At 48.4% G+C, this 27,621-nt stretch overlaps 1 protein-coding gene across 7 annotated transcripts in view; it reads left to right on the top strand.

The window, feature by feature from the left end:
• Positions 1–27,621, top strand: part of ODF2 (outer dense fiber of sperm tails 2) — a 306,180-nt gene that overhangs the window by 203,387 nt on the left and 75,172 nt on the right. For all 7 annotated transcript variants that reach the window (XM_078646615.1, XM_078646614.1, XM_078646612.1 and 4 more), the window contains 5 exons: positions 15,401–15,530; positions 16,115–16,252; positions 23,115–23,189; positions 24,293–24,364; positions 24,927–25,043. In XM_078646615.1, the coding sequence (XP_078502741.1) occupies positions 15,401–15,530; positions 16,115–16,252; positions 23,115–23,189; positions 24,293–24,364; positions 24,927–25,043 (532 nt within the window). The remainder of the gene's footprint in view (positions 1–15,400; positions 15,531–16,114; positions 16,253–23,114; positions 23,190–24,292; positions 24,365–24,926; positions 25,044–27,621) is intronic.

Genomic DNA, 27,621 nt, shown 5'->3' with positions numbered 1-27,621 from the left:
AGCTATCACATAAATCATATCTGCGTTCAGAAGCGGCAAGGGGTGGTGACCCACAACAAGACCTAGGCTTCTTCTGCTGCTTAGACTTGTCCCATGGCTTTTTAGGAAAGACATGACGACCCTCCTTTTCAGGAGGGGGCTTACCTTGAGACTAAGTAGATGGTCTGACTGCCCCAAGTTATTACGACCAAGTGATGTACAAACATCGGCTATAATAATCTGCAACTTCCATTCATGGTCAATATAAGACACAACTGAAAGGCGTTGACGAACCATCTAGGTGCTGCTTCACCTTTAATATCAGTAAGAATCATTTCAGAGACAACAGGAAAAATACCCATCAACTTCATCCCCAAATTCAGGGCAGGACCTGCTCCATGTTCATTCTGAACTCGTTTGAGAACGCTTGGAAGAACGCTCATTGAGGAGGTGCCATAACAAAGTGTATACACTGAGACAAACATCGTCCCCGAGGTGTTGCAGTTGGCCAAGGGGGAATCAGACCACTAGGCGAGCACATAGTAAGACTCGTGATAGGGAAAACCACATCAAGCTGATCAATTTCCTGAGCAATCCAAAAGGGAAAGTTATCACGAGTTTGAGGCCATTTGCCCATTACTAAATTAATAATAACTGTCTAATAACAAAACCCTCACTGTGCGCAGCCTGCACAGGAAGAGCGGCCCCATGCGGAGCAACCAAGAAAGCACAGGCAACAAATTGGATCAGGCGTCTATAGAGGAGAACAACCTGAGTGTATAACAAACGTACATCCGCCAAATTAGCATGGAGATAATTAGGATATGGAGTAAAACCGGCCAATACAGGCCAAGTGGCCCCATCAGTACTCAAGGTGCCTATTCAAACAGTTTCAATAGGATGGGGTAGGACGTCAGTAAACCTAATCTGGTGCTCCCAGGCCGTAAGTGTAGCTTCAACAACCGTATAAGGGCGATAAGCTGCCGGAACAGCTGCAGCCGTATAATAATGAAAAGCATTATCATTCGCATTCACAGCAGGAAGTCATCCTACCACCTTAGTACCCATGTGCCCGGAACTGACTAGCTATAGTGTCTCACTTGCCCTCCTACTCACTCACAGAGGAACAAGTGATTAGACACCCCAGAAAACAACGCTCCTGACCCTCTCAGGAATCGCAGTTACAGGACACATCCTTTCTCACATTCGTAATAAGATCTGACAGAGACATGAGAAAAGTTTAAAATGTTTATTTTAACTATTGTGCTCTAGTATGCAGTACACATGCCACAATAAGTAAGAAACTGCCTAACACCATTACAGTCCGCATAGTAAGTAGTCCATAAACCCAAAAGGAGCTGTCATTATATAAGACAGGGTGGCCTAACCCTCCTCCGCTTCCCTTTTACTGTAGCAGAATGTACTAATTGTAAATGCTTAGAAAATTGTGCTTTTGCAGTGTGTATTGTTGTGTGAGCAGTTCATATGATTGATGTGATCCCCCCATTCCGTGTGTCTCTATTTTGAGATGCTGCTATCATTCTAGGATTTAAAGCGATTTAGTTTAGCTACTTGGTTCAGCCAGCTTCCTTGTCCAAGTGGGATTTCCTGGATGAGCTTCCTCTCACAATCTATCCATCTGAGCGCCTGTCACCGGCATTATGTTGGGATTTTAATACCTTTGGGGAATACACTCGATATAAGGGGTTTATGGAGTAAATTTAGGGACTCCGTAAATGAACCTCCAATCTGTTTGCCCAAAGATCCAGTCATTGATTGGAAGTATTTGGGTAACTCAGAAGAATTAAATGTCTGCAGTGCCCAGTCCACTTAGATTGGGTGATGTGTGCATTTGTGGGAGAAATCCCTGGAGCCTCTGTCCCATAGAAAGTTGGGCGGGGAGAGGTGGAGCCTAAATAAGAAACTTGGGAGGGGGAGATGGTCTATCAGTAGTTTTGCAGGATATATATGAAAAGGTGTAGGGAATTAATCTTAAAAAGTTTTCTTCTTTCCATTATGATTGGTGGAGACTATGTCCATGCTGCCAATGTCTCGGGTGCACATCCTTTTCTAAGATGAACGACATCGAAATGCCATCCCCCAGTAGTTAATCCACTTGGAAGTGCCAAATGCAGGGTGGCATTGCGTTCAACCAGGTATAAAGCTGTTTTGATGTCTGTGGATAAGGTTTGGTATATTCTCAATCAATCCATTGGGCAGTATTTTTGTTTCACTATAAGTGATATGAAGTGGACTCATCCAGAAACGACTTGTGCTTTGGCATCGCTGAATGATTGTGACCTATAGGTCATATGGAAGCTGCCTTATTTGTGTGACCTCGTTGTACAATGCCATCTGGCGGTGAGCTATGACTGACACATTATTCTGGAGAAATTCCAGAGAGTGACTGTTGTTGATTGTTCAGAGGGTGGTGCTTGGTAGTTTTTTATTTTTATTGGATTGTCTGATTTTCTCTCCGGGGAGAACATCAATCAATCAGGGGTTTGTGAAGCGCAGCTGCTCACCCTTGAGGGTCTCGAGGCGCGGGGTGGCTCTGTTGGGTGCTGGGGTCATCGGTCCTTCCTGAACTGAAGCAGTGTAGGGCTTTGGTGAAGAGGGCGGTTGTTCCCGTTCTTGACTGCTAGGTAAGAGAAGGACTTTCCACCGTTCTGGTGTTGTAGATGCGTGGGATGGGGGCCAGGGAGAGGTCGGCTGATCAGAGGTTTCTCTTGGGGGCATGGATGGAGAGGCGGTTGTTTATGTATGCCGGTCCGATGTTGTGGAGGGCCATGTTTGCGTGCATGAGGAGCTTGAAGGTTATTCTTTTGATGGGGAGCCAGTGGAGATCAGGGAGGTCCTGGGTGATGTGGTTGTGACGGGGGAAGTCTAGGATTAGTCTGGCTGTGGCGTTCTGGACGGTCTGCTGTTTGCGAAGTAATTTTTTCTTGATTCTGGCGTAGAGTGTGTCGCTGAAGTCCAGTCTGCTGCTGATGATGGCGTGCGTGACCGTTTTTCTGGATTCGGTGGGAATCCATTTGAGGGGTTTTCAGAGTACGCAGAGGGTGTTGAAGCAGGCCGAGGTTAGAGCGTTGATCTGGCGGTTCATAGTGAGCGATGAGTCCAGTATGATGCAGAGGTTTCGTGCATGTACTGTCCGGGTGGAGGGGGGTTCCGAGGGCGGGGGGCCACTAGTTGTCGTCCCATGCTGAGGGGTTGGAGCCTAGGATGAGGGCTTCTGTTTTCTTTGCGTTGAGTTTCAGGCAGCTTTTTTTCATCCAGGTTGCAACAGCTTTCATCCCTTCTTGGAAGTTGTGCCTGGTGATGTTGGGTTCCTTGGTGAGGGAGAGGATGAGCTGGGTGTCGTCTGCGTAGGACACAATGTTGAGTCAGTGGTTTCTGACGATGGTTGCGAGGGGGCCGTGTAGATGTTGAAGAGGGTGGGGCTGAACGAGGATCGCTGGAGTACTCCGCATCTGGTCTCTGTCGGTTCTGAGAGGTAGAGCGGGAGTCTTGACTCTGTGTTCTTCCTGTGAGGAGTGAGCGTATCCAGTCTAGGGCCTTTCCTCAGATGCCGGCGTCGTGGAGTCTGGTGGCTAGTGTGCAGTGGGAGACGGTGTCGAAGGCTGCTGATAGGTCCAGGAGGATGAGGGCTGCCGTTTAGCCCTGGTCGAGGAGGGAGCTGTTGTCATCAGTGGTGGCGAGGAGGGCGGTCTCGATGCTGTGGTTGCTGCAGAATCCGGATTGGGAGATGTCTAGGATGTTGTTAGCTTCGATGAAGTGTGCTAGCGGGGTGTTGACGGCCATTTCCGATGACCTTGGCTGCGAATGGGGGCAGCGAGATGGGCCTGAAGTTCTTGAGGTTTGTCGGGTCTGTGGAGGGTTTCTTCAGGAGGGGATTGACTTCGGCGTGCTTACAGTCAGTCTGGAGGGAGCCGTTGATCATTCTACGTAGCTCGGGCGCAATGGTAGTGGCAGCTTCGTGGAAGATGTTGGGCAGACAGGGGTCCGAGGGTGCTCTGGAGTGGATCTTTTCATGGTTTTTAAAGTGTCTTCTGTCGTGAGTGGGGTCCAAGTGAGTAGGGTCTGTTGGGTGGCATTGCTGGGGGTGGGGGCTGTGGTGGTGCAGAGGTCTTGGTTGTCAAAGTTGTCGTAGAGTGTTTTAAGCTTGAGGTGAAAGAAGGAGCGGAGTCTGTTGCAGAGGTCTTGGGAGGGTGGGACATCTAGAGGTTCGCTACAAGGTTTGGCAAATTCCTGTATGATGGGGAAGAGTTCTTGGAGTTGTGGGCGTTGGTGAGGATTATGTCTTGGAGGAAGTTCTTCATTGTGGGTCTGATGAGTTGGTTGTGTGCTGTTCTGGCTGTTATGTAGGCAGTGCATGTTTCAGGGGTTTTGCTGTTTCTCAATGTCTTTTCAAGTTATTGGCAGGAGCGCTTGGAATCTTGGAGTGCAGTGGTAAACAAGCTTGTTTTCTTTTTTATAAATTTCTGTTTATTGGCGTTTCAAACAATAAGTGCAGTTCCTCAACCTTGCAAGGCAGTACAACAATAACAAAACATACAACGAAGATCTGGGTTATAATCTACACAGCAGTATCATCAATTACATTTGCGGCAATACACAATCCTGTAAACAATAATATTGATATTATTTATTCCGTGAGCTATTGATAGCCAATTGTTGCACGTAATGACGTAGAGGTTCCCATATGTCTCTTGGCCTAGACGTTACCGGTAGTTATTCTGCATATTATGCAAGGATTTCAGTGCAGTACACCACGTCTTTTATCCAGGTCTCAGTCTTTGGGGCCACTACACTCTCCCAATGTAGAGCTACTCAGCGCTTGGCCATCAATAGTGCGATGCGCACTAACTTACCCCAGCGTTCCTTTCAGTTGAGGTACATGACACGACAAGCAGATTGATGCCGTACAACATTGTAACGTAATCTCAGTCATTTCCTATATGCGTTTCAGTACACCCTCCCAGCACTCTGCCACACTCCCAAGCTAGATGCAAAAAGTCAGCGTCCATTTGGCCGCATCGCTTGCAATTACTTGTTTCCCCTAGAAAACCTTTATGTAATTTGATGGGGGTATGATAGGTCTGATGGATATACTTGAAATATATAATGCGCAAGTTGCTGTTGGCCGTGAGGGCACTAGTCATCTTGCAAATATGCTCCCATTCCGTGTCTAGTAGCAGTGGGGTTAGTCTATCATTCCAACGGGTCAGGCTTTTATCCAGTTTAGGGACCCTCTTATCCCTCACCTCTCTATATAGTTTTGTTACTAGCTAACGCCTTGAAGGTGCAACTGGCAGCCATTGTAGGGCTTGCAGCGTTGAGGGTTCAGCTGGGTACGTGCGGTAGTGAGCTTTGACGGTGGCCAGGGTTGTGGGCTGGTGTGGTATCCACAGGATTGACCCCTTACAAGCCTAGCTGTGAGATGATTTTTTTTTTGCCCACAGGTTCTCTTGTAGGGGATTTCCATTTATAGTCATACACGCTGAATAGTCGATATATCTTAAGTGTAGAGTTTCAACTTTCTTCAGGCAGGCCTGCAATACATTGGTCTTCAGGAAGTCTTTAAAACCTGGTTATTTAACAGACTAGTTTCTTCTTTTTGGGATCCACTCATTACACTGCTAATCTTTAAGCCAGTGCCAAGACGCCTCCGGGTATTCAAGCGCTCTAGAAAACAACATAACATAACAAGCCTTTATAAAAGAGACAAATTATGCAGCCTATATACCTAGGCTACAATGGCCAGCTATTTCATCATGAAGGGCCAGACAAAGTCTTTGAGGATGATTTGAGATGATTTGAAGCAGCATAATTATTCCTCACAAACCCTTGTTTATGATAGAGATGAAGGAGAGCAGGACAGAGTAACCTCATAGGCTGGCCTTATATGTCTAAAAAAGACACTGTGCCTTTAAGAACCCAGATACCACCAGTATCCCATCATGCACAGCAGGTGGCAGTTACTTCAGTTCTTTTTTTTTTTTTTTTTTGTCTCCTACTGACAAGACCCTGGAGCATTGAGCTCGGGCAACTTATGTTTTTTTTCTTAACAATTGCTAACTGAATTTTTGTGACAACCTTTTCATACAACATTTTTGGTCTCTCCCTGGCTTTTTTTTGTCTTTTTCTGACAGAAATTAGAAACCATTTGCCAGAAAAATGCCATCTCTTTTTGGCAAATGCCCAGCCTGTGGGAGAAAAAAGGCCAAGACAGATCCTCCTGAGATGTGTATACTCTACCTCCCCAAGACCTTCAAATGGATCCCCCCCGTATCCAGAAAGTCACCCATGCACTTATAATCAGCAAACTGAACTAAGGGAACACCCTATATGCCGGAATAAACAAATCTCTACGCCTCAAACTCCAGATCATCCAGAACGCTGCAGCTAGACTCGTCCTTGGCATCCCACAACACCACCACAACACCCAGCACCTACGAGAACTCCACTGGCTCCCAGTCGAAAAGAGAGTGACCTCCAAACTTCTCACCGACGTCCTCCACAACATCGGGCCCCAATACTGCAACAAAAGAATCGCCTTCTATGCACCCAAGAGAAGCCTCCGCTCCGCTAATCTTGCCCTGTCCGAAATTCTTCGCATCCGCGGAACCAGAGCAGGAGGGCGATCCTTCTCCTACATCGCAGCCAAGACCTGGAACAAACTCCCCCTCAGCATCAGACAAACCCGCACATTGCAAGCTTTCAGGAAGAGCCTCAAAACCTGGCTCTTCGGATGAGACGGACGTGCCCGAAAAATCCACCACTAGCGCCTTGAGACCCTCACGGGTGAGTGGTGCGCTTCACAAGTCCATGGTTGATTGATTGAGAAGAGCATGTTACTAAGTCTTGCCATTACCGCTGGAACTACTTTTAACGAGGGACCCTGAGAGGCCGAGAGATTTGCCTTCATGGGACCGAGGAGCAAAGAAGACTACAGAGTCTAAAGGTGGGGCCTCAGGGCGAGGTGCAGGTCTGACCTTTTCTAGGGCTTTGTAATCTGTCTCGGGAGGGTGTGCCTGGAAGAAAATAGCACAAAAACTCCCATTGGTCCCGATCGACGGCAACAGCACTGACGTGTTCACTATCGTTCCACGGTTCGATGTCGAGTAATTGCCACTGATCAGCATCAAGGCCAGGACTATCCATCTCTAGAACTGCTACGTCGATCCACTGGCCTTTTTCAACATAGAGTTCGATGTCGAGATCCAGGTCGACGTCGAGGCACTGGCGAAGATCGACATTGAGGCGCTGTTGATCCTCACCCTCGACAACCAGGTCGACATCGAGGTTTGTCGATGTCAAGAACTCTTTCGACATCGTCCAGGCTACAGGAGGCTAGAAAAAAGACTCACCTACACCACCACAGATTAGGGAGTACGCTAGAGCATGTTCCCCATCTTCTCCACCACTTCCGCTTCCTCCTCTTCTGCCACCGCATCCTCCACTACCTCCTCCAGCTGCACCGGCCAATGCAAGACACAAATTTCATTCCCGGTCGCGCCCTCATTGTAGACGACATTGTAACAGCTCAAGGCGCACTTCTGCCTCTTCCAGGCACTCCCACCATAATTTTCGTCGTCATTCACGTTCTCGGTCAAGGCACGCGTCCTCCACATCTACTGGAAGTTATTTCCGAATACTTTCTGACTCTTCACCTCTACGTATATCACCAATGAATGAGGACACCACATTTCAAGAAGTCCTCGTGAGGGGAGCAACAAAAATTAATATCCCTGTGTCAACTCCAAGTCCAATGACATTAGTCATTTTCAAGACTCTACAGCACAAATCTGCATCCAGACCTTTGCTGCATCTAGTACCAGCTCTCCTTGAACCTGCTATGGATCTTTTCCCGACACCGGCCTCTGTTAATACAACACCATCAAGGATTTGAAAGAAATACTGCCCTCCGGAGCAGGATCCAGCTTTCCTCCGCAAGGATCCTGCACCAGACTCCGCGATTGTGTTTGTGGCAAAGAAACAAGATGCCACTACCCCCACTTCTGCAGTACCTCCCGATTTTTGTTTTGTTTAAATCTTTTCATTAACATTTTGTTTTAGCATTTTGCACAGTTTACTGTGGCAGCGTTAGTCAATAGAACAGATACAAATACGCCATTAGTCAACGTATGACTTTTGAGTTCCATGGTAGTCCCTTGCAAGAGTCCAAGGATCACGCCCCCTGGTAAAAGGGGGGTATCTAGTCCCAAAGACCGCATCGCCAGAGTATGTAAACATAGCTAGAATATGGTGCGTTATGCGTCAACCCTGGACATAGGGTACAACATAATGAGGACAACATAAGATAATGAGGGATTATAGGAGTTGCCTGGGCCCTGTTTCTGTGCCTAGTACAGCCCAGGGGGAAGGGGGGAGAAGAGGACTAAAGTTTGCCAGATCCAGTGACAAGGACCGGATTCAAGACGCTTGGAAGTCCGTGATCTTCAGTCTACGTGAGGGCCAGAGGCGAGCCTTGAGTGCCAGCCTCTGTCATCTCGTTCGAACCTCCTGCGCCAGTGACCATCTCCTGGAGCTTCAGTACCATAGCATCCCACTGAGGCACTATGGGGAATTTGCGTAAGCCAAGGAGATCTTCCCTTTGGAGTGCCATCCCCTCCACCCTGGCCCAGTCCAGCAGAGATCGTCGCCAAGCAATTGAGGGGGGGGCGGGAGAGGGGACTTCCACCTCTTGGTTATGAGACGCTTTGCTGTTATTAGCCTCAGGTCTAAAAATCTGGTGGTGGCCCTATGTTTCTTGCTTCTGCTGAATAGATGCAGTAGGTGGAACTCCCAGCGGGGTGGATCACCCGGGAGGTGCAAGCCTTCAGGATAGTTGACACTTGGGACCAGTAGTCGTGCAGGATAGGGCAAGACCATAACATATGGAGAATGTCAGCGTCTATGTGTTGGCAAAGGGGGCAGTTGGCGTCATTTCGACGGAAATACCTGTTGATGTGGGCGGGAGTGAGGTAAGCTCGGTGCAAACCAAAGAATTGTATCTGTTTAAACCGTTGGTTGCGGTGGGATGTATGTGGGGCTGCCCCGAACTGTGGTCCATTCTTTATCTGTGAAAGCCCTGCCCAAACCCTCCTCCCAGTGTTGCCTAAGCCGGGTGAGATCGGTTTCTGTGTGCTGTCTAATGGAAGATGTGAACCAACGTATCAGGTGCCGCCCTGTCCCCATCACATGAAGGTATTGTAGTGTGCAGTGCATGGGTGGCTCTTGCTTAAGGGTCCCCCACGTATACGCCAGGGAAGCAATAAGTGCTTGATGTAATAGGAACTGTCCAGGGCGTAGGTTCCCTTCTGATATGAGCTCCTGATAGGGGATAAGGGAGCCATCCTGAAAGAAATCGCCTATGTCCACAATACCTTCCGAAGCCCAATGTTGTAGTTCCGCTGTCGAGTTGTAGATGGCCTCTCGCGGAGTTCCCATCCATGGGAGGGCAGGGGCGTATGGAATAGTGGCCCTAGTGATAAAAAGACATCTTCTGAAGCATCGGTGTGCTATGTTGAGCAGGAGCATGTCAGGGGGTTTGAGTTTGGAGCAAGGATGGAAAATCTGTAACCGGGAGCTCTGGGACAGTGGGTGCTGCAGTGAAGCTTTGTCTAGGAGGTATCGAGATGACATCCATCTGGCAACCCATTGCAGCTGGGATGCTAGATAATAATGTTCGAAATTAGGGACCGCTAGACTGGCAGGGAGGCAGAGTTTCCCCATGGACAATCTGTGGTGCGATGTACCCTATATGAATTCCCTTACTGTCCTTCCCACTGCCTGAAGAAAGAGGGAGAGATGATAAGAGGTAAGGTGGTGAAGTAGTAAAGAAGACGAGGAAGGACCACCATTTTTACAAGGGCAATCCTCCCAGAGATCGCCAGTGAGAGTGTCTTCCAAAAACTCATTTGTGACCGGATTGCCTTGGTAGCACGAAGGATATTACCATCAAAAAGACAAGCCTTAGTTCTGTATATTTTAACTCCCAGATAACGGAAAGGATCTCCACACTAGGAGATCGGAGTACCCCCCAGGACATATCCCGGATCCGGTGTCTCCCTTCTGAATGGGGAGAGAATAGAATTTGCGGCATTGACCTGGAGTCCCGATGTGCGCGCAAAGTGGCTCAGGGCCTGGTCAAGCGTGTCGGGAATGTCATGCAGATCTCGTGCATAAAGCAGCAGGTCATCTGTGTAGAGCAATATGGTGTGCTTGTCGTCCCCTAACGGGATTCCCATGCCTACATGGGTGCGGATGTGAGCCGCCAGCAGTTCCACGGCCAACGCAAATAAATGCGGGGAGAGCGGGCAGCCCTCCCGGGTCCCGTGGCGCACCCGGATGGGGTCGGATAGATAGGGCCCTGTACGAACCAGAACTGATGGTTCGTGATATAGCAACCGCACCATACGAAGAAAATATGGCCCCACCCCAAATCAGGCCACAACGGCGAACAAGAAACTCCAGGCCAGCGAATCAAAAGCCTTTTCGAGGTCTAACATCATGCAGCCTCCGCCACCCGCAAGTAACGTTGGCGGTTTAGGGCCGTGTTGCGTTGGGAGACAAAGCTGTTCTGGTCAGAGTGCACCAGCTCAGGGACTAGCAGAGCTAAGCAGTTGGCCAAAATTTTTGCGTAGATTTTGTAACCCGTGTTTAGAATCGCTATAGGAGCTCGGGGGCGTTTGATCTTTGCCGGGTTTCAGCAATGAGACCACGTTGGCTGTGCACATGGTTGGAGGCAGCGCCCCCTCCGAGATCGCTGTGTTGAAAACAGAAAGTAAGTGCGGGTCAAGTGAGCGGCGTAGGTTTTAAAAAACTCGGCCGGGAGGCCATCTGGGCCCGGCATTTTCCTGGAAGACAGGGAGCGCAGCGCCTCCCTTACCTTGTCCTCGGTAAGAGGCGAGTCTAAGTCGAGGAACTGCTCTATGGTAAGAATAGGTAGCTCCACGTGTCCAAGAAGGACTCCACACTCGGAGCGTCTCCACCCCTCCGGGACCCATACAACGCGGCGTAATGATCCGTCATCAGCGCATGAATGTCTCTCTGGGTGTGTCGCTCACGACCGAGATCGTCCACTGTATGGGGCGCTGCGGGTGCTCCTTTCGGATCAGGTAAGTTAATAGTCTTCCGGCCTTGTCCACCGAGGAGTTCTTGCGGGCAGAGTGTGCCAGAAAGTTGTGGCATTGCAATTTCTCAAGTAGGACCACGCGTTCCGAATGAGCCGACTCCAATTGGTCCTGCCGATCTAGGCCAGCGGCGACGTGCGTTTCGAGCCGGAGTAATTGCCTTTCGATGGCAGAGAGGAAAGTGTCTAGCTGTCGACGGACGTTCCAGGTGAACCCAAGGCAGTGTCCCCTGATCACCACCATGAAGGCCTCCCATTCAGTGAAGAGCGAGTCTGCGGAAGCCTCATTGAGTGCACCACGGAAGACGGGGTCCTCCAAGGCAGTTGTTTGTAGTCGCCAGGTCGAGGCCGGGCGGTGCAGCCCCTCCCAGGCTAAACACAGTACCAAGGGGTTATGATCCAAATGCGTCCGCCTGAGATGGTCAACGGATTGGATCAAAGAAAGCAGTGTCCCGGAGGAAAGGATTCTGTCCAGGCGTACATGTAAGTTATGGACCGATGAGTAAAAGGAGTAGACCCGGGAGTGAGGGTGTTGCTCTTGCCAGATATCCGAAAGTGCCCAGTTATCCATCCAAGGCTTAAGCGAGTGCACGTTAGAGGAGGCTGTGGTGGCATTAAGAGGGGGAAAGGAGCGGTCAAGGGCAATGTCTAATACAGCATTGAAATCGCCGCTGAGTAGCCACGGAACGTCTCTCCATCTAAGTAGTGTTCCTGAAAGGTCCTGTAGGAAGGGGCCCTGTGCAGTGTTGGATGCATATATGGATCCCAAGACAATTGGCTGGCCATTCAGTTTGCACTTTACTAGAACATAGCGCCCCCCTGGGTCAGTCAGGACTTCTTCCTTCGCACACGGGACCCCGGCTTTGATCCAGACCACAACCCCTCTGGCCATAGCTGAAAAATTGGTGCTATAAATCTGGCCCCTCCAGCGGCGGCCGAGGAGGGCTGCCTCCTGGCTCGTGAGATGTGTCTCCTGCAAGAGTGTCACACTAGCGACATGTCTTCGGAGATATGCGTATATATATCATATAGTCTCGTTGGTGTGTGTGCCCCTGACATTCCACGTTATTATGTTAAGGGTAGTCATTAAGCTTATTAAAATCAGTGTGGCCCCCGTATGTTGCAACCCCCATAGTATGGTGTGGCCCCCGGGTGAGGGTGTGCAGAGGTACAGCAGGTCAGTGGGCATAGCGACTCCAACAAGGGAAAACAAAGAAAAATAGTGCTCTGAAACAGTATTAGAGCGGATCCCCAACAGGGGGAGCTACCCAAATAATCGCGCCATGAAATGGCAGCTAGGTATGCGCCGCTGAGCGGCTTCGGGAGGAGTACCAATGGTATAGTCCGCGGGAGCCCCCACAACTGTAGGTGAGCGTGCGGCAGCCATGGAAGCAGGGCAGGGGCCTCCGGGCCCGCGTTAGTGGCAAAACTAGGCCGCGATCGCGGGTGCCATCTTAGCTGATAAGGCCGGGGCAGAGAGTGCGGCTCCCTCTGTGTGTGGGCCCAGTCTCCGGTTCCCCTCACTGCATCCGGTGGCAGGTGATGTCTACTGGCCAGATTGCGGTGTCTCCAGCCAGCAAAGGTGGGCGATGAGCAGGATGAAGGTAGGATTGTATCCCGCATAGTGAGAGCGTCACATATTTGCGGCCATCTTGTTTGACACCCTCTAGCTCCCCCTGCAGTACCTCCTGATAAGGAGAGTCGGAAGTTGAACTCTGGGGCACGGAAAGTGTGTGGCACGACCGCAACCACCATTAAAGCAGCCAGCACCACTGCCCTCCCAGGCCGATTTCCACAGGGCACTGTGGGAATCCATAAACCGGTTTGCTGAACATTTCCATGGAGATAAAAGGGAAGACTTCATGGAAATCCTGAATGAGGGATTCATGGTCTCAAATCGGGTTATTAGTGCTGCAGCAGGTTCTTCCTTATTCGCAGCACGCGATTAGCTGCGCCTAACATTCCTCCAACCAGAATATCAGCAAAGAGTATTGAATCTGCCATTTTCGGGTATCACTCTATGGGGAACCCATGCCGACGGTGAGATGTCACGGATGAAGACAGAAATGGACACTCTGAAGGCAGTCGGCTTAGAGAGACCCAGGGAACAGAGTAAATCTTCCTGACAATACCAGCGCCACTTCTATTCCCAACCGTGTGCACAACAGCACCAATGTCACTACCAATCATACCTACGAAGGTAGCCTAGAGGGAGAACTACCCAGCAGGCCTGAATATTGTTTGCAATGAGTATGGTCTGTGGTGCGCTAGTCCTCCACTATCCACACCTCTGAAACCATACAGTTTCCAATTCCCACAGTTGCGAGCGGAGGTTCCAAAAGCGGACGATGAAACCTGGTCCTCACCAACAAGGCGTGGGCATTTATTCCAGTTACAGACACTTTCTTGACTCTTTTGAACCCAGAGTCTGAGTCCCTTTTTACATTCTCAGCATTCGCTCCTTGGTCACCAAAGAACACATGTGTAGATGTCCAGGGTGACGGTGCAGTTTTGGTGGCCAAAATACCCTTGTGCCGAGAAGTCTGCTGGTGTGGGATTTGGAGGCTTGTCCCCAATCAGAGGATCTCCACCTTACTAGGGAAGGTTGGTGGTTTTACACAGACTTGGGCCGCTCTTTGGGCTCTGTTTCAAGTGATCAGCAGAGACCCACGGTCCGCGCTTGACATATGCGGAACATACCGCGCTCCTCGTGTGGGGGCTGCATGTGCTGGGGGTCAATGTCCATGGTCCCCTCTGTGTCACCTGCCCCTGGGGCCTGGCTTTCCTACTGCCTTTTACTGCATTACATACCAGGGCGCACCAAGGCTTTTGACTGGATTTGGCGTTTTATCCCCACTGCCAAAATCATTGAGAAAATCTATAGAATCGCTTAGTCTCAGTGGATCTTATTGTTCCCACAAATGTGTATACGGCACACCAACGCCTAATTTACTGATCCATCCATAGGCGTACTGCTGTTCCTGTGTGTGTATACGGCACACCAACGCCTCATTTACTGATCCATCCATAGGCGTACTGCTGTTCCTGTGTGTGTATACAGCACAGCAGATTTTTATTTACTGATCCGTCTATAGGGGCCCTCCTGTTCCTGTGTGTGTTCACAGCACAGCAGCATTTTATGTACTGATCCATCTATAGGGGCACTACTGTTCCTGTGTGTGTGTGTGTGTATACAGCACGGCAGCACTTCATGTACTGATGCATCTATAGGGGCCCTGCTGGTACTGTGTGTGTACACAGCACAGCAGCATTTTATGTACTGATCCATCTATAGGGGCACTACTGTTCCTGTGTGTGTGTGTGTGTGTATACAGCACGGCAGCACTTCATGTACTGATGCATCTATAGGGGCCCTGCTGGTACTGTGTGTGTACACAGCACAGCAGCATTTTATGTACTGATCCATCTATAGGGGCACTACTGTTCCTGTGTGTGTGTGGGTGTGTATACAGAAATCCAACATTTCCTATTCTTCTCCATTTATAGGCACAGTACTCTTCTGTAAGCGTATATACAGCACCCCAACTTTTCCTGTGCTCCATCCATGGGGAGAGCACTGTTCTTGTACGTCTGTATATAGCACCGCCAACATTTCATATGCAGGTTAATCTGTTGGGGTTGTACTGTGCCTGTATGTGTGCATTCAACACCCCGACAGTTCATAAACTTATACATCTGTAGGGGTTGTACTGTTCCTGTATGTGTGCATTCAACAACCCAACAGGTCATAAACTTATACATCTGTAGGGGTTGTACTGTTCCTGTATGTGTGCATTCAACACCCCAACAGGTCATAAACTTATACATCTATAGGGGTTGTACTGTGCCTGTATGTGTGTGCATCAGTGCTCTCACTTGATAGGCGTGTCTCCTTCATGGACCTTGGCCCCTCCCTCTTGATGTCAGATCTTTTTAGGACAGACATCTCTTTCTGATGTGTTGGTATGTTATGGCAGTATTTGATTCATTAAGCGACAAGTGCCCGGGTGGCATGATTCTGGGCTCCCTTTTCATCCATCTCTGTGCACAGGATGGGATGTTTGTCACCCGTGATGTAGGCAAAGCTGTCTGTCGGTGTCTGTGAGCTCTCGGGGAGAGGAGCTGCTTGCAGGGTCTGCACAGGCGCTCTGTACTTGGTGTTGTCCAGTGTTGTGCATGAGGTGGGTGCCCCGTGTGCTCAATGAATTAACCTTTTTATTGTGTTGTGCTGCAATGGAAGAGGCCCTCTGGGATACTGCTAAGACTTTTCATTCTTTGTAGGTCAGCGAAGCAACAATGCCCAACGGACAAGGATGCCCTTCTTTGCAAGCTGGTGGAAGCCGAGATGGACGGCAATGCAGCTGCCAAGCAAGTGTTGCTACTCAAGGAGTCCATGTGCAAACTGAAGAATGTAAGTAGGAGATGCCAACCTATGCCCGGCGCTGGGCAGAAGCCAACCTATGCCCCGCGCCAGGCAGAAGCCAATCTATGCCCCGCGCCAGGCAGAGGCCAACCTATGCCCCGCACCAGGCAAAGAGACTTACTTGCCTAGCACCAGTTAGAGCAGCCAATAAGCTATCCGACAGGGAAAGGCTATCATGGCAGAGATGCCAACATACCCGACACCAGGGGGAGAGGCCAGCATGCCCTATTCCCGGGAGTTACCCACCCTATATCAGTGAGAGACCAACACATATCACATCTTACATGAGTGAAGCCACCTCTCAGTACGCTAGTTTTATGCCAGCAGATGGTTTGCTACTAAGAAGCGACCGACCCTTTGCTAGTGAGATGTCAGCTTGCACCACACCACCCTTCAACGACAGACCAACGTGTACCAATCATTGGTTGCACCATCATCCCGTGCATTACTACATGAGGCACAGACTTCAACCCTGCTGGGGCGATCTTCCTCTATGCCTCGCCATGCTCGGTGGTAAGGGCACCTCTGTCCTGAGCTCCTTAAGTGTGACCATGTCATTCTCTTTTAAACAGGAGAAACACCCGAGCTGTGGGTCTAACACCGTAAACCAAGTTGAACAACAGAAAGAGAAACTGCTTGAAAAACTGGAAACCTTTGAAGAAACGAACCGCTGCCTGCGACAACTGCTGAGGGAGCAGCAGTCCAGAGAGGTGAGTGGGGAATGACAGTGGTACCCAGATCTTTGTGCATATTAGGCAAGTTTTGTTTTAGGAACGGCAGCCTGCTGCCTTCTGGGTACTGAATCATATGCATGGTACGTTTGTAGAACATAGGGTTTTAGTAACGTCTCCGTTTGCTACCTTCTTTTCCCAACCCCAGTGAGCACTGTGGGGTTATGTCACCTTGGAGTAACACTGGTTGGGCTAACCAGACCTCCAACCTGTACACTCTACTGAACAATCACAGGGACCCAAAGGCAGGAGACTGGAGAAAACACAAATGTGAAAATTAAACTAAGAGTTATGGCAAGAATGACATTTCGGTCCTTCTCACATGTGTTCTTACCCAGGGGTCTCTCTTTTCTACCTATCTCATGTGTGGACTCCACCCCGTTGCACCCTGCGGCCCTCACCATGCCCTCCGACCACCAAGTCTGCTATGTAGTGTGAGGTGAAGACGCTAACAAGGTTCAGGGGCTTGCCTTCTGTTCAGTGCATCTTAGATTGTGATGGGCATACGGTGTGCAAATTTCATTTCAGAATGGGTATTCAGTGTTCAGGAGCTGTTTCAGAATGGAAAATGGAGTGACGTGTGTAGGAGTCATTTCGGAATGGAGTGTAGTAAGTAGGAGTCATTTCGGAATGGAGCGTAGTATGTAGGAGTAATTTCGGAATAGAGTGTCGTATGTAGGAGTCATTTCGGAATGGAGCGTAGTATGTAGAAGTCATTTCGGAATGGAGCGCAGTATGTAGGAGTCATTTTAGAATGGAGCGTAGTATGTAGGAGTCATTTTAGAATGGAGCGTCGTATGTAGGAGTCATTTCGGAATGGAGTGTCGTATGTAGGAGTCATTTTAGAATGGAGCGTAGTATGTAGGAGTCATTTTAGAATGGAGCGCAGTATGTAGGAGTCATTTTAGAATGGAGCGTAATATGTAGGAGTCATTTCGGAATGGAGCGTAGTATGTAGGAGTCATTTTAGAATGGAGCGTCGTATGTAGGAGTCATTTCGGAATGGAGTGTCGTATGTAGGAGTCATTTTAGAATGGAGCGTAGTATGTAGGAGTCTTTTCAGAATAGAGCGTAATGTGTAGGAGTCTTTTCAGAATAGAGCGTAATATGTAGGAGTCGTTTTAGAATGGAGCGTAGTATGTAGGAGTCATTTCGGAATGGAGCACAGTATGTAGGAGTTCTTTCAGAATAAACAGCAGAATGTAGTCATTTCGGAATGGAGTGTAGTATGTAGGAGTTCTTTCAGAATGGAGGATAGTATGTAGGAGTCGTTTCAGAATCGAGCGTAGTATATAGGAGTTGTTTCAGAATGGAGTGTCTTATGTAGGAGTTGTTTCAGAATGGAGCGTAGTATGTAGTTGTCATTTCAGAATGGAACGTAGTATGTAGGAGTCGTTTCAGAATGGAGTCGTATGTAGGAGTTGTTTCAGAATGGAGTCGTATGTAGGAGTTGTTTCAGAATGGTGCGTAGTATGAAGGAGTCGTTTTAGAATGGAGCGTTGTATGTAAGTGTTCTTTCAAAATGGAGCGTAGTATGTAGGAGTCGTTTCAGAATGGAGTCGTATGTAGGAGTTGTTTCAGAATGGTGCGTAGTATGTAGGAGTTGTTTCAGAATGGAGTGTCGTATGTAGGAGTTGTTTTAGAATGGAGCGTAGTATGTAGCAGGTGTTTCAGAATGGAGCGTAGTATGTAGGAGTCGTTTCAGAATGGAGCGTCGTATGTAGGAGTTGTTTCAGAATGGTGCGTAGTACGTAGGAGTTGTTTCAGAATGGAGTGTCGTATGTAGGAGATGTTTTAGAATGGAGCGTAGTATGTAGGAGTCGTTTCAGAATGGAACGTAGTATGTAGGAGTCATTTTAGAAAGGAGCGCAGTATGAAGGAGTCGTTTCAGAATGGAGTGTCGTATGTAGGTGTTTCAGAATGGAGCGTAGTATGTAGAAGTCGTTTCAGAATGGAGTGTCGTATGTAGGAGTCGTTTCAGAATGGAGCGTCGTATGTAGGAGTTGTTTTAGAATGGAGTGTCGTATGTAGGAGTTGTTTCAGAATGGAGGGTAGTATGTAGGAGTCATTTCAGAATGGAGAGTCGTATGTACGAGTTGTTTCGGAATGGAGCGTAGTATGTAGGAGTCATTTCCGAATGGAGCGTAGTATGTCTGAGTCATTTCATAATGGAGTGTCGTATGTAGGAGTTGTTTTAGAAGGGAGCGTAGTATGAAGGAGTCGTTTTAGAATGGAGCGTTGTATGTAAGTGTTCTTTCAGAATGGAGTGTCGTATGTAGGAGTCATTTTAGAATGGAGAGTAGTGTGTAGGAGTGGTTTCAGAATGGAGCTCAGTATGTAGTAGTCATTCCAGAGTAGGTGTTTGTAGGTGTTTGGTCTTGGGCCCATTTATCAGTAGTTTTGCACCGTGTGCCTCGTGTTATCAAGCGTTTATAGTGCTGTAATGCCCACTGTGTTTCTGCTACAAGTTATCCTTGTCCTGTGGCACTTCTTTATCTAGTGCAAGTTCACACACATTGTATCAAGTATACACAAGTCATTCCCCGCTGATCCCACATCAGTACCCCAGTTCAGCACCCAGGTTTTTAGTTTAGGATACAAACCAGCTGCTCAGATAACACCGGCGAGGGACAGGGATCGTTACCCACCCACTAGAGCAACAGGCTCAAAGCTCCCATGAGAACCACGGGCAGACGTAGCTCTGTCACCAAGATTTTGATTAGCAACCATATCCCAGGACCCATAAGTCTGACACTGATAACCTCAACCTATGTATATTGGTGGGATTGTATTGATATATTATGACAGCTATGAGAGAAAACATTTACGTATGTACACCTGAATGCCAAAAAATATCTGTCTGCCTATGCATGTACCTTGAGATCGGAAACATTTTCAATGATTCACTGTATCTGAAGTGGTCAAATTCAATATAAAGTGTAAACACCAAAAAAAAAGTATGCACAAGTCAGGCTCCTCATAGGCTCGTTCACTTGCAGGTTCATCCACTTCCTCTCCGTTAGACAAGTTTTGTTGTAACATGCATGCAAGGACTGGAATGACCCTTCTTCCTAAGCCAGGGCATGTCAGGATAACGAATAGATGGAAGGACATTCGAGCCTGGTAACCTTCCTGTGGCTGTGACACATGTAGTGTTCCTTATGACCCCGGTGTCTTTGGATTTTAGTATGTTTTTTATTGTGGGACCATCTGTTTTCACAAAAGGGATTGGCTTTTGAAGATTTGCTCTGTTGTAGACCCTGGGCCATGTTTTGAGGTGAACAACCTTTTAGGTCTGCCTGACGGTGCAGCCGACACCTTATCCTTATGTGATTGTCAGAAAAAATCTCACTTGTTTATCCTCAGCTCTACAAACTGAGGCTCAGGGAGGTATCTAAGCCCCCAGAGGGACTGAGAATCTGGGTGCCATCTTGGCCCCCAGAGAAGACCGTTGGATTGGGCATTACCTTGGCGCCTGGAGAGGCCGAGGGTCTGGGCAGTGCCTTGGCCATGCCCCAGAGAGCGGCTGAGGTGCATCTTTCCCCAAGATATAGGGGGTGGCTCGGTTTTCTTCTAGTGGTAGTTTCTGCAGTGTCTTACAGCTGAATAGAGGTGGGATTGGGCTGTGCTTTTTTCCCCTACAGATGCTTTGTAGGCAGGGCCTTTTTCTCCTCAGAGATTAGTTCTGGGCATTGCTCATCACCCCCCCTTCTCCCAGATACTGGGTCTGGTCTGTGCTTTCTTCCCTGCGGATGAGGCCTGCCGTTGGCTTCCATAGGAGACTGGGTCTGGGCTGTTTCATACCTAGGGCCTGATTTAGATCTCGGCGGACGGGTTACTCCATCACAACGGTGACAGATATCCCGTCCTCTGAAATATAAATGCTATTGTATCCTAGGGCCTGATTTAGATCTCGCAGACGGGTTACTCCATCACAGCAGTGACGGATATCCCGTCCTCTGAAATATAAATGCTATTGTATCCTAGGGCCTGATTTAGATCTCGCCGGAGGGGTTACTCCATCACAACGGCGACGGATATCCCGTCCTCTGAAGTATAAATGCTATTGTATCCTAGGGCCTGATTTAGATCTCGCCGGAGGGGTTACTCCATCACAACGGCGACGGATATCCCATCCTCTGAAGTATAAATGCTATTGTATCCTAGGGTCTGATTTAGATCTCGCTGGACGGGTTACTCCATCACAACGGCGACGGATATCCCGTCCTCTGAAGTATAAATGCTATTGTATCCTAGGGCCTGATTTAGATCTCGCAGACGGGTTACTCCATCACAACGGTGACGGATATCCCGTCCTCTGAAGTATAAATGCTATTGTATCCTAGGGCCTGATTTAGATCTCGCCGGAGGGGTTACTCCATCACAACGGCGACGGATATCCCATCCTCTGAAGTATAAATGCTATTGTATCCTAGGGTCTGATTTAGATCTCGCTGGACGGGTTACTCCATCACAACGGCGACGGATATCCCGTCCTCTGAAGTATAAATGCTATTGTATCCTAGGGCCTGATTTAGATCTTGTGGACGGGTTACTCCGTCACAACGGTGACGGATATCCCGTCCTCTGAAGTATAAATGCTATTGTATCCTAGGGCCTGATTTAGATCTCGCCGGAGGGGTTACTCCATCACAACGGCGACGGATATCCCGTCCTCTGAAGTATAAATGCTATTGTATCCTAGGGCCTGATTTAGATCTCGGCGGACGGGTTACTCCATCACAGCAGTGACGGATATCCCGTCCTCTGAAGTATAAATGCTATTGTATCCTGGGGCCTGATTTAGATCTCTGCGGACGGGTTACTCCATCACAACGGCGACGGATATCCCGTCCTCTGAAGTATAAATGCTATTGTATCCTAGGGCCTGATTTAGATCTCGGCGGACGGGTTACTCCATCACAGCAGTGACGGATATCCCGTCCTCTGAAGTATAAATGCTATTGTATCCTAGGGCCTGATTTAGATCTCGCCGGAGGGGTTACTCCATCACAACGGCGACGGATATCCCATCCTCTGAAGTATAAATGCTATTGTATCCTAGGGTCTGATTTAGATCTCGCTGGACGGGTTACTCCATCACAACGGCGACGGATATCCCGTCCTCTGAAGTATAAATGCTATTGTATCCTAGGGCCTGACTGAGATCTCGTAGACGGGTTACTCTGTCACAACGTTGATGGATATCCCGTCCTCTGAAGTATAAATGCTATTGTATCCTAGGGCCTGATTTAGATCTCGGCGGACGGGTTACTCCATCACAACGGTGACGGATATCCCGACCTCTGAAATATAAATGCTATTGTATCCTAGGGCCTGATTTAGATCTCGCCGGATGGGTTACTGTCTCACAACGGTGACGGATATCCCGTCCTCTGAAGTATAAATGCTATTGTATCCTAGGGCCTGATTTAGATCTCGCCGGATGGGTTACTGTCTCACAACGGTGACGGATATCCCGTCCTCTGAAGTATAAATGCTATTGTATCCTAGGGCCTGATTTAGATCTCGCCGGATGGGTTACTGTCTCACAACGGTGACGGATATCCCGTCCTCTGAAGTATAAATGCTATTGTATCCTAGGGCCTGATTTAGATCTCGGCGGAGGGGTTCCTCCATCACAACGGCGACGGATATCCCGTCCTCTGAAGTATAAATGCTATTGTATCCTAGGGTCTGATTTAGATCTCGGCGGAGGGGTTACTCCATCACAAAGATGGTGGATATCCCGTCCGCTGAAATATAAATTACATAGGATATAATGGGATTCATATTTCGGCCGATGGGCTATCTGTCACCGTAGTGACGGAGTAGCCCGTCCGTCGAGATCTAAATTAGGCCCTTAGTCTTAGTGTGGGATACGGTTTGGTTCTATAGCCAGGGTGTGGTATTTGTCCTGAGAAACTGGGCAGGGCTATAGTTGCTTCTAAAGAAGGGTCTGTGTTATATTCGCTCTGAAGTCTGCAGTGTGTCTGCTCTCTCGGACAGACTGGACTTTGTCCAGGGGCGTCACCTGCTCCCAAAGAATGGGTTGTCTCTGCTCTCGTTGACAGAACGGGTGACTTGCCGTTCTGTTCTGCCGTGGTCAGCTGGTATGACGGTCTTGATTGGCCCATGGTCAGCTGGTATGACGGTCTTGATTGGCCCATGGTCAGCAGGTATGACGGTCTTGATTGGCCCATGGTCAGCTGGTATGATGGCCTTGATTGGCATCGTGTTCTCTCCAGTCCTCCCTGACCGACCTCACCATAGTTTGGTGACTGCCCGTGTAAGACCTCCTCTGCTTTTTATTTGGTTGACCTGCTGCTGTAATGCAGCCACTTCACGGTTGGAGAGTTCTTGCTGCCTTTCAAAGTTTTCAGCTACTCGATGTTGTCCTCTTAAAGCTTGTTACCTCCTTCAGTAATATAGTCCTGGTCGAAGCAGAAGTAATGGCTTATTGGACTGGGAAACTGTCCTTTGTTGTGATTGGCCAGCGCCTGGGATCTAGTTATTTCTGATAGATCCGCTATTGCAGTGGTTCAGGTGAAGATGAGCTCAACTGAGCTTTTCTTATTGTTCCATTCTTGGGGTTCAGCCTTGTAGCTGGAACTCTCAGGACTATTATTTCATTGGTTAGTTTTAGGATCCAGTATTGTAAGTAGTTTTCTGTTAGGTTAGTTGAGTAGAGGTTTTGTGGCCAAGCTTTTTGCTGTGGTCAGAGTAGTCCTCTCGTAGTCTTGTCTGATTGGCTGGGCTTGTGTACTCTTGCTCTTGTCTGATTGGTCAGTGTGCAGAATAGTCTATTGAAGGCTCCTCAGCTTCTGTTTATTTTTTTCAGGAAGAGACACAGCGCCTGGTAGAACAAAAGGAGGCATTGCTGAAGAAGCTTTCATGCTGCGACTCTGAAAAAACGGTGAGTTGCTTATTTCCCCGTTAAAGAGGATGCCAGAGTAAAAAACAAAGCTTTCCTGTGCCCCCGAACCGTCTCAGTTTGAACGAGGATGTCTCTATGCCCAAGGGTGTTTGTGCTTCTCTCTTCCCTCTCCGTGTCTCTGGCACTTCAGTGGGTGGGTCAGCTCTGTGTCTTGTATCTCGTACGCTGCTGTCCTTGCCTCAAAGTCTCTGTGGCTTGGACCCCTCCTGAGTCTCCCCGTCATGGTGTCTGTCTGTGTGTGCTCGTCCAGTACCTCTCGGTTTACTTGATGTTCTCTCATTGCTTGTGTCTTTTCCGCTTCTTCCTCTGCGGTTTGAGCCACTCACTGCATATATTTCTATCTCTCTATCCTGGAGCCTTTCTGTGGTTTGATCTCGTGCATGTCTCTCCCTGTCCCTTAGTCTCTCACTGTGCCTTGCGTCTCTTTTGCTTCTCTCTACCTCAGAATCTCTCTCTGGTTTGGACCCGTTGTATGTTACTTCGCGTCTTGGAGTGTCCATGGTTCCACAAAGCTCTCTAGTCTGCTTCTTACCCATGGTGTACCCACTGCCTTGGTCTTACTCCTCTCATGTACATCTCTAGTCTTCTTACTCCTGGTGTGCCCCACTTCCTTTGTCTTACTCCTTCCATGAAGCTCTCTATCTGCTTCTTACTACTGGTGTATCCCACTTCCTTTGTCTTACTCCTTCCATGAAGCTCTCTAGTCTGCTTCTTACGCCTGGTGTGCCCCACTGCCTTTGTCTTACTCCTTCCACGAAGCTCTCTAGTCTGCTTCTTACGCCTGGTGTGCCCCACTGCCTTTGTCTTACTCCTTCCACGAAGCTCTCTAGTCTGCTTCTTACGCCTGGTGTGCCCCACTGCCTTTGTCTTACTCCTCTCATGTACATCTGTAGTCTGCTTCTTACTCCTGGTGTGCCGCCCTGCCTTTGTCTTACTCCTTCCATGTAGCTGTCTAGTCTGCTTCTTACTCCTGGTGTTTACCTCTGCCTTTCTTACTCCTCTCATGTACATCTGTAGTCTTCTTACTCCAGGTGTACCCACTGCCCTTGTCTTGATGTTGAAGCTGTTCTTTTCTTCTGCAGCGTCTCCAGTTGCAGTTATGCGAAAGAGAGAAAGAGATGGAGGACCTCCTGAACCAGCTGGCGTCGGAGAAGGTAAACACTGCTGCCTCCTACCTCCTTCCCCCATGCCTCGTAAAGTTCACATGTGTCCTCTTGTCATGGTGGGAAGGGCGCTTCTCAACAGTTCCATCTTTCATGGAGGGACTGGAGCTTCCCTTGGAGCTCGCCTCCTCTTGCTCCACATGTTCCCCTCTTCACACACTGGGTGTGAGGGAACACGCCTCATTCTTCCCCTCTTCTCCAGTGTTTTTCATGTCTCATCATCACACCGTGGGTGGGAGGGAGCTCTCCTTATCTCTTCCTACCTCCCTTTCCCTCTCCTCTAGTTTCTGCATTCCTTCTCATCACACAGTGGGTGGGAGGGAGCTCTCATCAGCGCTCCCTACCTCCTCACCCTCTCGCCTAAAGTCTCTCCATATCTCCTTCCGCCTACCCCACGTGGCCTCTCGAGGCGGGAAGGATCTCTTCTTCTCTTCGCCTTCCTCACACGCCTCCTTTCATAGCCGAGAGGGCTCTCTTTCTTTCCTCTGTTCTGCATTTCCACCTCGGGGGAGCTCTCCTACAGTTCTAAATGTTTCGTTCTTTTCTGTCTCAGGATCTAGCTCAAACAGCAACAGAGTTCACCAAGTCCATTGAATGCTCCAAGACCCATTTACAGGCGCAGCTGAAGAAATGTGAGGGTGAGAACAACTGCCTGAGGGCTAAGATCCAGGTAAGAGCCGCCTCCCTGCTCCCCACTGGATACAACTCCTAGCAGGGATCGCTAACTACGGGTAACTCCTCACACAAGATCCAACACTCACTCCATTGACACCACCCCCTCACGGAGCCACGCCTACCAGCACCAACGCGTGCACCCCGTCATCCACAGCCAATCACAGCAGAGCACCTATAACTCTATCGTTTGCTTTGTGTCTCTTTGACCTCTGGCTCCTCTGCTTGAGTTTTATTTCAAATTTTGACCCAAGCTCAACTGCACTATTGCCTGTCTAATCCTCAGGGTGCTGCCGTCGTGTAAGGGGCAGAGCAGCATGGGTCACAGCGGAAGCTGATCTGCCCAATGAGCATCGAATCGCATATAGTGCCTCAGTGCACCTTCCATGTCGTGTAGTTCCTAGGAGTCCCCCAGGACCTGCACGTTTTGGATGACCTAAACTGAGGGCTCGGGTTCCCAACCGCTTTCGGACAAGCCCCCCCCCCCACCCCACCCCCGCAGGATATGTCAGACGTTTGACCAGCTAGCTCTACAGTGCCACTACCACCCCCCTGTATCTTAGAGTGGTGTAGGTAGGTTCTGGCAACTACTGAACAGGACAACCCTGATTCCTCAGGGATCGTGGAAAAAAGTACAGTACTTTTAGCTCAGGGCACTTGTGCTTGCTTACTCTCGGAAAATACACAGGTTGGTGATTAGGATGATTCCATAAGTATTTATTGGTCCAGTTACAATCTGGTGTAAAACATATGTGCTGCAGGAGACGGAAGCAGTCGAACGAGATTCCTAGTACCAATATAGTAAATAGTAGATACATTTCTACAGTAGCACTAATAAGATGATCATAAGCAGTTCAGATAAAACAGTAGCACTTGCATATTCCTAAAGTGTGCGCCCTAAGTAATTTGCCTAAATGCATCTATCCTAGATATGTATGCGTGGCATGTATACGCGTGTGTAAATAATGAAGAGAGAATGAATCACTTGTCCTGTTATTAACCAGGGTCTTAGGGTCTGTCCATCTTGAAAAACCCTCGTTCACATTTAAGCCCTTGGTGCATTATGACGTGAAAAGCATCATCATCTGGTCTTTTGTTATGCTTTCCTCTGCCTTGAGGGAGACCAACTGGTATTCCCAGAAGTGATCAGTGATTGTGAAAGTGAGAGTAAAGCGAGTCTAAAAATACCACCATCTTATCAAGATACCTTTAATTATGTTGATGGTGGGGTACGGTTAAACGTTGAGGCGGTGCGTAAGTAGAAGGGTCACTGTTCTATTGCACCTATTAAAAAGTGCAATTGGTCGACATGTTTCAGCCCTTGTGCCCTTTCAGTTCGTTGGGCTTTCTTCAAGACCGCATGGTAGCACACTTCTTTGTAGTGTGCATAGGTAAGTGATTCACTTACCCTGCTTCTTGCGTGTGCTGAATAGCCCTGTAAGCTGTTATAGTTGCTTGTACCTGTAACTTCTGTTTTATGGCAAGAAGCTCCGTCGGGGGACGGGCGGAGTGAGACTGTCTCTACTTGAGACGTCTCGCTCGCAACTTGTACTGGCTCCAACTACCGTGCCCCGGTTTGACCGACGGAGCTTCTTGCCATTTAACCCTTACTGAATATTATCACATTGTAGGGGTAGTCAACCCTTCCAACAGCATAGTACCTTGTGAGACCTTAAAAACGGTTATAGCAGATTCATTTGTAGCCCTTCATTCTAAGGCACCGGAAACATAATGCTTTAGGCATGCTTGCCTCTGCTTTCCTGCACTCTTTTCCTAACTAACGGAAGGAGGTGCTGCTCTTGTGTGGACATTTATAGCTACCAAGAATTTCCACAGCAAATGTTTCACTATAAGTTAGTCCTGACCTTTTAACAGACATCACATTTTATTCTGGGACTTAATTTTGATGTTAGTTTAGTAACTGTGTTAAAAGCCCCAGCTGTAAAGTACAGTTGGGTAAGAAACCAGGGTTAGCTGAAGGTATCATCCATAACATTAGGACCCTGTGTAGCTATAAATTTTGTTGGTATGTGGAAAGTCTTATCATGTTTTCACCTTTATCCCATGTGAATAGTGACCGCAGTCTTTTCACAGGTACCTGCCGCTACACCTTGCATTGCACTTTGAAAGCCTGGGCCATTAGCAGTTGACCTGTTATCAATACTAATCTGTTCGAAAAGGTGGCCGATGTATCAGTGTTTTTCCTAGTCTGTCTCTGTTGGTAAATGTGATAATATATATTGGCCACGGTTCTTATGAACCAGCCATTTCTCCAACCAGTGAAATAATTAAATGCTTCCAAACAATCACGTCTTTCTTGCTGCTACCTTGTTTAACAAGGTTACATTGTGTGGCCCCTTCAGAAAAAAATTAGTTATTGTCTCACTTTCTTTTCTTTGAATGGCATTTCAGTTTGTTGTTTTTCAGGTGTTCATATGTTTACACTGATCTGGACTGTTTCTCTTGTGGTGGGGTTTTATCAGTTATTATAGGTTTAAACCTAGAACAGGATAACCTAGAAGGCAGAAGTGCATTTATATGGCAAAGCTTGGCTTTTACCAAAAGGAAAAAAGTAT

Source organism: Lissotriton helveticus, chromosome 5_2 (assembly GCF_964261635.1).
Source record: "Lissotriton helveticus chromosome 5_2, aLisHel1.1, whole genome shotgun sequence".
NCBI classification, from domain to species: Eukaryota; Metazoa; Chordata; class Amphibia; order Caudata; family Salamandridae; genus Lissotriton; species Lissotriton helveticus.
The sequence above is the reverse complement of the archived record's forward strand: the minus strand, read 5'-3'. Positions and strand labels throughout refer to the sequence as shown.